The sequence below is a fragment of the Capricornis sumatraensis genome, chromosome 10, assembly GCF_032405125.1.
Source record: "Capricornis sumatraensis isolate serow.1 chromosome 10, serow.2, whole genome shotgun sequence".
NCBI lineage: Eukaryota > Metazoa > Chordata > Mammalia > Artiodactyla > Bovidae > Capricornis > Capricornis sumatraensis.
The window spans coordinates 96,300,688-96,314,522 of NC_091078.1; the positions used below are offsets into that span (position 1 = coordinate 96,300,688).

At 46.1% G+C, this 13,835-nt stretch overlaps 1 protein-coding gene across 2 annotated transcripts in view; it reads left to right on the top strand.

Annotated features, from left to right (window-relative positions):
- Window positions 1–5,291: 5,291 nt before the first annotated feature.
- Window positions 5,292–13,835, top strand: part of USP4 (ubiquitin specific peptidase 4) — a 40,090-nt gene continuing 31,546 nt past the window's right edge. For both annotated transcript variants that reach the window (XM_068982919.1, XM_068982921.1), the window contains exons 1-5: window positions 5,292–5,408; window positions 7,279–7,406; window positions 11,454–11,584; window positions 12,947–13,073; window positions 13,663–13,808. In XM_068982919.1, coding sequence (XP_068839020.1) covers window positions 5,308–5,408; window positions 7,279–7,406; window positions 11,454–11,584; window positions 12,947–13,073; window positions 13,663–13,808 — 633 coding nt within the window. In that variant the 5' untranslated portion in view covers window positions 5,292–5,307. The remainder of the gene's footprint in view (window positions 5,409–7,278; window positions 7,407–11,453; window positions 11,585–12,946; window positions 13,074–13,662; window positions 13,809–13,835) is intronic.

The following is a 13,835-nucleotide window of genomic DNA, read 5'->3' on the forward strand; positions in this document are numbered from 1 at the left end:
CAGAGAGGCATTCCTGGCCCGATCAATCTTTTCTCATATTTTTTTTTGGGGGGAGGTGCACCCTGCAGCATGCAGGATTTTAGTTCCCAGATTAGGGATCCAACCTCTGTCCCCTGAATTGGAAGCACAGAGTCTTAACCACTGGGCCACCAGGGAAGTCCCTCTCATAAGTTTTAACTTTAGGGTAATACTGAGTGAAAAACACTGGCTAACAATTTCCCCAGGAGAAATAAATCCATCCGTGGCATGGATTTATAAAGAATGGACAGGGATCCAGGTCAGAGTACTCCAAATTGGCTGGAAGAGTGTACTTTCATAGAGGCGTGACAGGTGTGACACACCTGTGCCGGCACGTAAATAAAACCCAGCTGGCACTGGTCAGCAAGTTACTGGGCATCGGGAACTGCTGGACTGGGAAGTGGGAGCTCAGATGAGAGAGATTCTTGCCCGAGGAGTGAGGGCTCATGGGCTCTGGCCCTGAGGGTAACAGGGAAGCTGACTTGAGATCGGACATCCTTCAGCTTTGACCTACCCAAGAGCTCAGCTCCAGACCTGTCATGTGAAAAAGCAAAAGCAAAATCACCAGCTAGGTGGGTCACTTACTGGTGGGTATTCTGTAAGTTGCATCCAGAAGCATTGAAACTGACGGGACATGACAGTGATGTACTGGGCCGAGGTCCAGCAGCCTTGCCATCATTCATCCTGCAGACAGAAATCCTATTCCCAGCACCCCTCCCAGGTCTAGGGTAGCCGTGGCCAGCAAGGCCAAGACGGGACCAGGAGACCCAAGAACAGGCTCAGTTAATCCAACTGCCTAGTCAGGCAGTATCCAGGCACATGTGCAGCCCACCTCGGATGGCGTCCTACAGTCCTGCGTATCTGTTGCCCCAGCCTCTGTCCCCAGCTTGTGACTGTGCCTGTGTACCTGTGTATGAATCTAAAGAAGCCCTGGTCTGGGACTTCCCTAGCGGTCTCTAGTGGTTAAGACTCTGTTGTTCCAATGCAGGTGGTGTAGGTTCGATCCATCACTGATAAGGGAATTAAGATCCAACATGCCCCAAGGTGTGGTTCAAAGAATAAATAAAATAGCCTATTCCTAAGCTCTCTAAAAAAATTTTTTTAATGAAAAATAAAGAAGCCCTGGCCCCTGAGGATTTCTTGGCAGACCCACTATGCATCCTCAGAGGCCAGGAGGGATATTAAATGTATCTTTGTTTCCTACACCAGTTGCTTATATTACATTCTTCCTAGGCAAGTGTCTACAGCATCACCCTCCATGTTCCCCTAGCATTTTTTTCCCCCCTAGCTCTTTTATCACACAATGAACTATAATTACACGTGAAAACATCTTCCCCAGCCACACTGGCTGTGAACCCCTGAAGGGTAGGGGCTGTGAGTACATAATAGATTATTACTCAAAGGAAAAATGACTACTATCTGGATAATTCTTTTTTTTTTTTTCTCAGTTGCAATTTTTATTTTTTATTTTTATTTTTTTAATTTTTATTTTTATGGATAATTCTTTCATTCATTCACCCAAGAAATGCTTACTGAGAATTTGCTCTGTGCAAAGGGGAAACAACACACACAATTAATACCTAAATACTTTTTTAAGGTTCAGATGTTGATGGTAACAGAATTCAAGCAGGAAGAGAAGGCACTGCCACACCCAGGCCCAGGATGCAACACCTTCCTTGCCCAATCAAGGCTGCCTATTGACAGGGGCATAACCAGAATGTAATCTGTGCAACAGCATGAGTCTCCAACATGGGAAAAATGACCCCACATACTCTCCATGAGATTCCTTCAGTTTTTTGCCTCTGTTACCTCCCTCGGTGTATGTGTTCAGTTGCTCAGTTGTGTCCAACGATTTGTGACCCCCATGGACTGTAGCCCACCAAGCTCCTCTGCCCATGGAATTTTCCAGGCAAGGATACTGGAGTGGGTAACCATTTCCTCTTCCAGGGGATCCTCCCAACCCAGGGGTAGAACCCATGTCTCCCACATCTCCTGTACTGGCAGGCATATCCTTTACCACTGAGCCACCCTGGAAACGTCACCCTCCCCCAGTAAACCTACCCCTTTTACCACAGAGGTGATAGTGTCACTGATAAGACATTTAATTCTTCTAAAATGTATCTCTAGAGCCTTTTGCTTTTCCACTGTCCCCAGGTAAGCTAAAAAAGCACAGGCAAGGAGGAAACAAAAAATATTTCTCTCCTGATGCCACCTCTAATCAAAAGGTGCTCAATATTTGTGAATACAGTCACACGTGCTCTGTGACTGCCAGGCAGGTGTGGATCAAGGGTGACTGGGGAGTAGGTTTAGATTAAGCCACAGCACCAGCTAAGGAAAGAACTTAATGATTGGAAACCAAATAAAGCTTAAAGTTCACACACCCAGACATTACAAACCCTCAATTAGATCATCCCCATCAGTCAGGCCTGTTCCCTCTAGTTCCCTTTCCTGCTTTCCTTCCTGTTGTTGTGCTTCAAGGTCCCATGGCAATGGGTGAGTTGTTCAGTTCTGAGGTTTGGTTACCAGGCCAACAGAGGGGCCTACCGGGCCTATACCCCTCCCCTAGGGGAAACGGCCCAACAGAGAATCCAGTCCTGGGGCCAGGGTGTGTCCTGAGTTGAATTACTCAACTCCTTTCGTCCCAAATCCGTGGGTCACTCCCACAATAGCAGGAACATGCAGGCAGATGTTCATGACTTCTAGTTGTGTTTTTAACGTGTAATAATCAAACTCACTATGTAAGTTTGAAAACTTTAGAGATAATGGTGATCTTGATTATGAAGTGTCACTTTATACCCTGCATTTTAACTTACAACACTTGGTTATTCGAATTTAAATTTTTAGGAACTACTCATAATTAGTGTACTTTTTTTTTTACAGCTATTGAATAGCGTTGAAGAGATCCAGGCTCAAAAAAGATTTTCCAAAGTTTTCATTTTTATAATTAGGTTTTGTCCCCCTTTCTACTGGTGCTGCCTTGTCCTACTTCCTTAAGAATCTGGCCCATGCCATAAATGGTATAGGAGGAACTGCTAAAAAAAGAGGGAAGCAGACACTGTAATGTAGGTTCAGTCATGCCCATTAACCCAGCTTTCATTTTCCATAAATAGGACTAAAAGCAGTGGTTCTGGTTCAGTAACAATTTTAACAATTTAAAAGAACTTCCACAGAAGGGTACTTGGGGTGTCAGGATCGAGATGCAGAATTATCATCATTTGATGCTAACTCTATGTACATGGGATTAACTGCTACGTAGTTATTCAAAGTGTTTTTTAAAATTATTATTTATTTGGCTGCTACTGGTCTTAGTTGTGGCATGTGGCATGTAGTTCCCTGATTAGGGATTGAACCTGGTCCCCCTGCATTGGGAATTCAAAGTCTTAACCATGGGACCACAAAGGAAGTCCCTCAAGGCAGTTTTAATTCCAAATTACCTTGCCCCACTATCTACCCAGCTGCCAAGAGGCCTCTGTTAGCAGATAGTGCTTAATATATTAATTTCAATTAGCCAAAACTCAACCTAAAAAAAGTGGTAAATCTGTTCAAATGACCTACCTCAACTTCACCAGGACAGTTCTCTCTTCTGCACGTTTTTTTCTCTCTTTCCTCAGACATCTTTCCAAAGGGTTCTTAGTAGGTCTGTGGGCTGTACCTCTTGTGTAAAGTACCCTCAGCTATTTCTCTCTGCTCTCAAACCTCCTACAATATGTGTATGCAGGATATATGGGACCAGCCTCCCTTCTAGCCATAGATCTCGGGCCCTTTCAGTAGTCTGTGTCCAGCTCAACTGGCCTAATCTTCACTCTATGATTTTCCCTGCTTGTTCCAGAAATTTCCTTTAACCCCTTTAGTCTACTCTCCTTTAACATGTACCATCATTTCTATGCTTTCAAGATCACACTCAAAAGGTTCTCAAGTGAAACGCTCTGTTTCACAGCTTGGGGTCTACAGTCTTTGATTTATACCCTTTAACGGTGCTTATCACACACTGCTTGACTTGGTGCTGGGCTTATTTGTGGAATAGTTCCTCTCCTCTCTTAGATTGGGTAAAGCAGGGGTCTTCATCCTCTGCGATCTAATGTCTGACCGTCTGAGGTGGAGTTGGTGTAAAAATAATAAAGGGCACAAGAAATGTAATGCGCTTGAATCCTCCCCAAAACCACCCAACCCCCCCACCTCAGGAAAAAAGTTCTTTCACGAAATAGGTCCCTGGTGCATTAAAAAATGGGGATCTGGAGAAGGAAATGGCAACCCACTCCAGTATTCTTGCCTGGAAAAGTCCATGGATAGAGGAGGCTGGCAGGCTGCAGTCCATGGGGTTACATGACCGAGCATGTGTGTATGAGGGTGGAGGGTGATGGGTTGGTAGCAATAAACTGGTAGAAAAAAAAAATGGGGATCACTGGATAAAGGCAGGTACTGAGTCATATCTGTCTAATTTTGCTGAGGGCAGGAACTGCTAGACACATATAGTCTAGCCCTCCAGAAGGAGGGCTGTGTTTCTTGTACGCACGGTCAAGTGGGAACCATAAAGTGTTCAGGCTATTGTACTTTGTTGCAACAACAAAGCAGCAGCCTGGGTACCTGATGTGGAGAATATACTTTGACCGCTCCTTCCACCCCCATTGCTATCGCCCCCCTGTGGCTGCTTGCCTGCCCGATAAAGTAATTAGCTCACAGAAGGGCTTGTGGAATTCGGCCTGGGCCAGGTGATTCTGGGGGTCAGAAAGAGATGATTGCGAATATTCCCGCAGGGCCTGCCGGACAGGGATCAGGAGTTCACGTCTGGGCAGCTAAACGCTCGCCTGAGGTCTCCGCTGAAAGCGGAATGGCTGGAGTGAAAACAAGAAAATCTAGTTTCAGGACTCATCGCATCTGGCGCTGCGTTGATTGAAGACCAGGATAACCCCGCAGGCCAGAAGAGGTACCCGAGGGGTCGTGGGGCCTGTGGTCTGACTCCTCGAGATCGCCGGGCTGGACTCAGAAAGGCGTGCCGGACTGCGCCGGCTCGGAGACGCCTGCCTGGCTAAGAACACTGCCTCTCTTTCCCGACGCCCGTCTCCTCTTCCGGTCCCGCTCCCGGCTCCACCGCGCATGCGCGGGAGGAGGCGGGGTGGTGCTCCGTTGGGGGTGGGGGAAAGCAAGGGGCGGGACGGCGCCCCCGGCCGCCGCAGGAGGAGGGGCTTGCGTGCGCGCACGTGCGTGCGTGCGTGCGCGCGTGGGCGCGGTCCACAGCACGCTGTGCGCGAAGCGGATGTCCGGACCGGCTGGGCTGGGGCGGCGAACGAGATGGCGGAAGGTGGAGAGTACCGTGAGCGACCGGATGCGGAGACCCAGAAATCCGAGCTCGGGGCCTTGATGAGGACCACGCTCCAGCGAGGGGCGCAGTGGTGAGCGCCGGGCCCGCCTTTCTGCCCCACTGGGCCAGGGGCCGGCCCCTCTTTCCCGGCTTGGCCAGAGGCTGGGCAGGGGAGATGTTGGTGACTCTCAGAGAGTGGCTGGACTCCCGCCCCTTAGGGAAGGGAGCGCTGGATGAAAGCGTGGGTGGAGCTGAGGGTCGTCCGGCCTTCTTGAAGCCTGAGGGGGCGTATCCGGCGGAGGCTGAGGCTACGAGATGAAAAGAAGAGGAGTACTCCCAGGGACCTTGCGGTTGAGGAGAGTCCTTTACCTTTGAGGATTCACTTTGTGATTTGGGGCGAAGACGTCCACACCTCACAGACCCTGGCTTCTTATTTTTAAGAACAAGTTAGCGATATTTGGTGCCCTCGCCTTCAGTTGCTTGAGGTGTAGATAAGAAGTAGATACTCTGTAACTTGTAAGCTGTTCTACAGACGTCAAGGTCAGTAGCTGAACAATTGTCTGAGAGTCCCAGGTTATTTTGGTAGCAAATGTTAAAAATAATTGGTGGCAGCAGCGTTTCGAAGTGAAAGAGGCGGATTAGCCTAGAGCCTAACTGAAAAGATTTACTCTAGCAAGTCTGAGTTAGTTTTTCTTAATAAATTATCTAGTAACAGGGACAGTACTTCCACTAGTGAAGAGATTCCTGGGTAGTTTTATTGTGTGGAAACAGAAACTGGGGCTTGGCGTTGCACTGAATGTGGTTGAGCAACCCTCTTTTAAGAAACGATGGTGGTGGTGATATGGCTGTATTACAGTGACAGAGAAATTGAGCAGGGAAGAGAAACTAGGAATTCAGTCGTTACAGTGTCCTTGAGCTGGCCAGCTGTGATAGGCAGAGCAGGCAGAAGTACTTGATATCCGGAATCATGGTGATACATGAAGAATAGTCAGCAGAAGCAGAGGAGGTTTCAGATAGACTAAAATCACACAGTGAAAGTGTTCGGAGAGAAAAGAGCATTTTAGAGATGTGGATATATTTATGGATCCTTGTGGCCTCTGGGAAGCTGGCTGGTCTCCTCTGAAGTTTGTTGGTTATAAAATTTGAAGGACTCACCAATGTAATTGTTATGCTTTGTTCCCCTACAGAGGTTTCGCCCTCCTTCTTTTTTTTTTTTTAATTTTTAATTTGTATTCATTTATTTTGGCTGCTCTGGGTCTTGGTTGCTGCATGTGGGATCTAGTTCCCTGATTAGGGATTGAACCCAGGCCCCCTTGCATTGGGAGCTCAGAGTCTTAGCCGCTGGACCAGTGGGGATGTCCCCCACCCCCTCCTTCTGTCTTAATTGTATTAATAAAACAGCATGATGATACTTTTAAAATATAACCAGGTCAACATAATGCTTTTTGATAAACACACCACGACATTGTATGTATATATGTACACATGTGTGTATATAAACATATATATACACACACGTTTGGTCCTCAAAGGAAAACTAAAGTGTGTTATGTTGTTATCGTATTTTTAGAAAGAAAATTGGTTTAATGCTCTTCACATGAAGCAAACCAGTGTATCCAAACTGTCTGCCTGGGCAAAGACCTCTGTAAAGATCATTATGAAATTAATGACATGGTCATTAGCAAATAAGGTTTTCCCCATAGAAAGAATTTCTTTAAACAAGCATTTTTGAAGCTAGCCATTTCCTTCCTTTTACTTATTCTTTTAACAGCCATTTCACTTAGTCAGTGCATCCCCTGGGCTAGGCTTTCTGTTCCAGGCCCAGGAGGGCCTGGCCCTGCTCCTACTCTTGAGAGTCTGTTTTTTTAGCAGGGATTGCTTGTTCCCCAAGTGAGAGGACCCAACTTCAGTAATGTACAACCTCAGGTTTTTGGGTACAGTCCATTTTTGTCTGTCTCTAGGTATCTTATTGACAGCCGGTGGTTCAAGCAGTGGAAGAAGTATGTGGGCTTTGACAGCTGGGATATGTACAATGTGGGTGAACATAATCTGTATCCTGGCCCGATAGATAACTCCGGACTCTTTTCAGGTACAGTATCCTGTTGCTTTTCTAACTGAAATGTCCACTTGGGTAAACTGAGGTCATGGTGGCCTGAGGTGGTGTTTATCTTTGCCATGGGTATCATGAACCTGACTTTCCTACTGTGAGAGGATAGAAACAAGGGGCCTTGACTTGGGTCTGTAGCAGAAGTGTTTGCAGGCCCTTACAGAGAAGTGAAGCTGCTTTTTTCCTGAATTAACTCCTTTTAGTAAAAGCAGAAATGTCTTAGGAATGTCTGAAGAAATGTCTGCCTGCCCCTCTTTATTGTTTCTTTTTTTCAAGTTCTGCTAGAGATTTGAGATTACTATATTGACTGGAAAGAAATAGGATATTATTTTGAAACTGCATCTGGAATCTGAAATTTAGGAACCAGAATTTTCTGTGTTACCTTTGCAGTGGGACAAATTGTAGAGCTGACCACATTCATCAGGCATTGCTGTGGTGGCCATGTTTGTCACAGTAGTGTGAGGGGAGGTGGAAGGTTGGTAGAGGTACAAACAGACCAGCTCCTCATGGAAGAAGTGACTGACAAAGTGAAGTATGACATGGCTGAGCTTGGCTTGCGCCTTTGGATGCATAGAAACAGCAGTTGGCCTTTCCTGGGCCTTTTTTCTGCCTTGCTTTTAGACTCCCGTGCAAGCATGACAGAGATGATCTGTTGCCTGGGCCCACAGTCAAGGCAGCAGGAAGGCAGACAGTGCATGAGGCTTGATTCAGACACCTAACACTGTCCTGGGTGTTTTAAAAAAACGAGTGGTCCTTCAGTGTATACCTTGTTTTCTGGGAGATATGAATGACATAATAATGTTACAGGCTTTTCTTCCTGCCCCAAAGGATCATTGTACTGTATTTGCACTTTGTTCATTTCCATCTTTATTTGAGAAGGCGAATTCTTAAGGCTTTAAAAAAAATTTTTTTTTTAATTGAAAGATACTGCTTTATAATATTGTATCGGTTTCTGCCATACATCAGCATGAATCAGCCACAAGTATACATATGTCCCCTCCCCTTTGAACCTCCCTCCCACCTCCCACCCCACTTAAGGCTCTTAATAGTGTTGATGTCGAGAATTCTAGAGCTGGAGGGCCCCTCAAGTCATTTGGTATGACCTTCAGCTGAGGGCAAGCATTTCTTCTGTTGTCTTTCAATTCAATGTCACTGGATTAGGTTGGAAACATTTGTTGTGTGCTTGGGAGGCGAGAAGTACATTCCGTTCAGACCCTGGAACATTGACAGAGCAGGAATGGCCTATCTCTAGCCAATGAGGGCCGCCCTCTTAGCTCTTGGACTCTCAGTCACCTGCCAGTCCCAGTCTGGCTGCCTGCCACCTACAGTCATGGGAGTTGCCTAGAAGGGGCTCTTGAAGGAGTGGGAAGGAGTGGGTAGGGCACATCCTCACTAATGTAGTCTGCTCATTTCCTCTCTCATTTTCCACTTCTGCCCCTCCTGGATATCTGATGAAATTCTTAAACCAAGACCAAGTTGTGCTCTCATTTTTTCCCCTTTGTTTGCTCTGTTGAAGAAATTTGCAAAGGCTCAGTCCTTATTGCAAAACCCCTGTGTGCTTTTTACTATGATGCCCTTTGACTGATGCAGTTTTAAGTAAAAATGGTGAACTGTATTGAAAATTCCAGTTAAGTTCCTGTGTTTGCCCTTGAGTGTCATAAGAATGACATGTTTGAGTAAATCGTCACTGAGCCTCAGAGGAGAAAGCCCTGTAGAACTGATGTACTTGGGGTTAATGATGCTAAAAGCTCTTGGCTCCTTTCCCACCTTTAAAGGTCTGTGGCTGCTGTTGGGCACAGCATGGGTAGCCAGACCTGCATAGTTTCAGTGTTAGAAATGAAGAAGGTATATGTCTCCAAGGAAGGTTGGTGAAGAACCTTTGTGAGTTTTAATTTGCAAATCAGAGAAGACCTTGGAGTTGAGGTGTGAAGCTTTTGTTTCAAGTACTCCTCCTGGATCATTCTTCTATTGCTGAATAGAAAACGTTTGATCTGTTAGTGTGAATAATTGTGCCAGAGCTGCGTGGAGAACAGTTGGCTCATCAGTGAGGAGCCACTTCTTTTTTTTCCTTTTAAATTATGGTGAAATACACATAAAATTCACCATCTAAATTTATTATTACTATTATTTTGGCCTTGCCTTGTGGCATGTGGGGCCTTAATTCCCTGACCAGGAGTTGAATCTGTGCCCCTGCTGTGTAAGTGCAGATTCTCAATCACCAGACCACCAGGAAAGTTGTACTATCTAAATATTTTTAAGTGTTGAGTAGTATAAAGTATATTTACATTATTGCGAAGTCAATCTCCAGAACTTTTTTATTTTGTAAAACTGAATCTCACGACTTCCCTGGTGGTTCAGTGGCTAAGACTCTGCGCTCCCAAAGCAAGGGGTCTGGGTTCAATCCCTGGCCAGGGAGCTAGATCCCACATGCCACAACTAAGCACGCATGAAATAGCTAGAGAGCCCGCACACCACAGTGAAGACCCAGCATGTCCTAAAGAAATAAATATAAATGTCAAAAGAGCAACAATAACTGAATCTCCATACCCATTAAACAGTAGTTCCCAGTCTCCTTTCTCCCAGACCCTGGCAACCATCATTGTGCTTTCTGTCTCTGATTACTCTCCATTCCTAGTATAAGTGGAATCATACAGTATTTGTCTGTCTCTGACTAGCTTTTTGCATTCAGCAGAATGTCCTCACGGTGTATCCATATTATGGCATGTCAGGATTTCCTTTTTTTTAAAGGTTAAATGATACACCACTGTGCTTATATACTGCATTTTGTTTATCCATGCATCCTTCTCACTTTGGGGTTGCTGTTCTCCAAGGCTATTTAGTGTTTTTCCTTTTTCCTTGGAAATGAAAAAGGCAAAGGTGAATCAGATGGGAAGCCCTGGTCATCTTGTGAGTGCTGTTTTTGGCTCTTATTTTTAACATCATCTACCTTGTACAGATGAGTTACACCATTGTGGGTACTGTCTGCTTCCCTGGCTTTGTGGCCTCACTCGTCTGGAAGAGAATAGTGGCGCTGTTGCAGGAGTGGGTGTTGATATGCACAGGCTTAGCAGGGACGCTCCCTGCGTGGGAGGTGGTCAGTCTTCCCTTGATCCAGTCCCATGGGCTTCCATTAAGAGAGTATATTTCAGACCATGAATGTCCTTTTCTTTCTTTTTGGTTGTGCTGGGTCCTCTTTGCTGCTCATGGGCTTCCTCTCATTGCAGTGAGCAGAGACTACTCTTTGTTGCAGTGCACGGCCTCTCATTGCAGTGGCTTCTCTTGTTGCAGAGAGCACAGGCTCTAGGCACACGGGCTTCGCAGTTGTAGCACGCAGGCTCAGTAACTGTGGCTCGAGGGTTTTAGTTGCTCAGTGGCATGTGGAATCTTCCAGGACCAGGGATCAAACCCGTGTCCTCTGCATTGCCAGGCAGATTCCTATGCAGTGTACCACCAAGGAAGTCCATGGATGTCCTTTTCTGAATCCCAGTTGTGTTGCTTCCATTTTGGGGTGTAAGATGGATGCTTCGCTTGTTAAAGAAATTCTCTCTCTGTATGGCTGGTGTCCAGCTGAGTTTTTGTCTTGGAGTTGACGCTAAGAATGGTAAATGACTCTTGGTAAAAATAAATTTAACTTCATTGCTGTGTTCATTTGCTTGCTTAGTAAATCTTTCAAAGAAAGGTGATATCTGATTCAGTGCAGTTTCATTCAGCAGAATATTGTTAAATATTCATAATAAAACAGTTTTAATTGTGGAGCTGGAAGCACTTTGAAAATGTAAATCAGAGTTTTTCTCTTTCCTTCTCCCTCCAATTTTGGAAGAAATACAAGTTTCTCACAAACTGTTCAGAAGTCACAGCTAAAGACAGTCATCTAGGTCTGCTCTATATTATAGCCAGTGACAGAATTTTGGAGTTTTGTACTTGTTCCCATAAATACTTTTCTTGTTTCTGAAAAGTAGATGAGAATCGTTTAAAACAAATATTTCTGGGGAGAAGAGCACTGAGCTCTGTGCTGTTTTCCTTTTTCAGATCCTGAGAGTCAGACCTTGAAGGAACATTTAATTGATGAATTGGACTATGTTTTGGTCCCAGCAGAGGCCTGGAATAAGTTACTAAACTGGTATGGCTGCGTAGAAGGCCAGCAGCCCATTGTCAGAAAAGTGAGTACCTGCATTGTCCCACGCACTGGTCAGTGTCTATGAGTGCTCCCTGGCACTGATTGCTTTTGCTTTCCTGGGGTACAGACGTTCCTAAGCTGTTGAATGGAGGCCTCCAAACATCACAGCTGCCCAGTGGCTTGGGATATGTCCAGCAGTACAGTGAGATTGCGTTCTGGAAGCTTCTGTGAGGGAAGGTTAACTTGGGGGCATATGGACACACAGTAACGTGCTGCTTCTTGTTTAACTTTTTCTGATACTGCTCTTCCCCCTGTAGTTAGGAATCTCTGATCACATTGTTGAGTACCTTGGAAAACAGGTGTTAATAGCCGAGAGAAGAACAATCTCTAAGGGAAGGCAGGCCCTGAGAGAGAAACCCAGCTTGTCGACCCCTCTGGTGGCAAGAACTCACAAGAATACCACCACCCTGACTCCCACAGTTGTTTGCTTGTCCCATCGTGGGGGACATCTCCTCTGGTGGAGGAGTAGGCACTGGGTACGTTTCTCATTCTGCATGGTGTGCAGTTTCCCTTCTTAGCAGAGCAGGGAAGGGCTGCAGTGCTGAGGTCAAGCTTCTATTCTAAGCGTCACTCTTCAGGGCCGGAATACCTTCTTTCTCCAACCTGAATCCTGGGACTCTGAGAGGGGTTAGGAATCAAATGGTGAGGGGCAGGCCAGTTTTCAAAGGTGTCCCCTAATGCCTCCAGTCCTGCTGTGTGGTGAGCATGCTGCCGAAGGATTTAACTGTTCTCCAGGCCTCTTGGTTCCACAGACCCTGCAAGGGGAAGCATCACGATCTCCACTTAGAGATGAACAGTGACTTTCCTATTGTGCCCTCTTGTTGCTAGCTCTGGTTCCATCACGATGTTCTTGGTTGGTCCTAATGAGTGGAAATAAGATTTTTTTTTTCCTTTGAGAGTTATGTTTTATTTGGTGGAAATTTTTAGAACTTCAAGCCCACAGGAGACAGTATTTCAAGTGACCCTGAGAGACTTGCTTTGAGGAGGCGAGGCTAGGGGAGTCAGGTTATGGAGAAGTTTTGCAACAAAGGGCAGGTAGTCTGAACATCGAAAGATTATTGTTAAGTAAAGGAAAACCGCATAATCTCAAGTGAAGGAATTTAGTGCTTTTCTGTATGGGAATATGCAAGAATCTGGGCTCACTGAAAATATTTCTTCTTATGCACCTCATCTATCTGGGGCCTGTGGAAATAAGATTTTTAAACTCCTGAGACACATGCCGGTGACTTTAAAGCTCACACTCATTGTCGTATAGACTCTGCCTTTTGTCACTGATGAGGCATGTTGCTTCCCAGACTGTTCCGGTGTGGGACCAGCACTCCTTCATCTGCACTCTCGTTCTCAGGTGGTAGAACATGGCCTGTTTGTCAAGCACTGCAAGGTAGAGGTGTATTTGCTGGAACTGAAGCTTTGTGAGAACAGTGACCCCACCAACGTGCTGAGCTGCCATTTCAGCAAGGCAGACACCATCGGTGAGTCCCCTGGCTGGCATTCTAGGAAGCTAGAGAGTGTGCAGGGCATAGTGGCTAACGAGTGGGGAGGTGGGGCACCCTCTTTAGACTTGTTACCCAGATAGTCTCAGATTGTGGTTACCTGTCCCGACCTGGGCGCCTGCTTTCCAGGGCTGTTGTGGACAGCTAAGCCTGGCAGTCATATTGTATGAAGCACTGCGCATGTTCTCTGCTTACTTAACATATGGTAATAAAGGTGAAGAAATCTCAGTGAGAAAATGGCTGACCTAGTATTTGAAACCAAATCTGTCTTAGTTCCAGAGGTTTGTTTTCTAACTATGCCATGTTGCTTTTGTGTTGTAAACGGGGGCTCACATCATCAGAGAATGAGAAGCCTAGGGGCAGTCTTTGGGTATTTGAGTATAAAAGGACACCCCATGCAAGATGTTTGGCCTTAGGAGTCACCAGGGGGCTGAGGTCAGTCAGAGCTTTTGATCCTGAGCATCCCATGACCATCTGAAAAGGACGGAAGATGAGCCTCAGCTTGCTGTGGCTGTTGTTGTCCTTGCACCGGGAGAAAGCCCAGAGTGATGTGTCTGCCTGTCCCCAGCAACCATCGAGAAGGAGATGAGGAAGCTCTTCAACATCCCTGCAGAGCGTGAGACACGGCTGTGGAACAAATACATGAGCAACACCTATGAGCAGCTGAGCAAGCTGGACAACACTGTGCAGGACGCCGGGCTGTACCAGGGTCAGGTAGGAGGCCCAGGCCGTGCCCCCGTA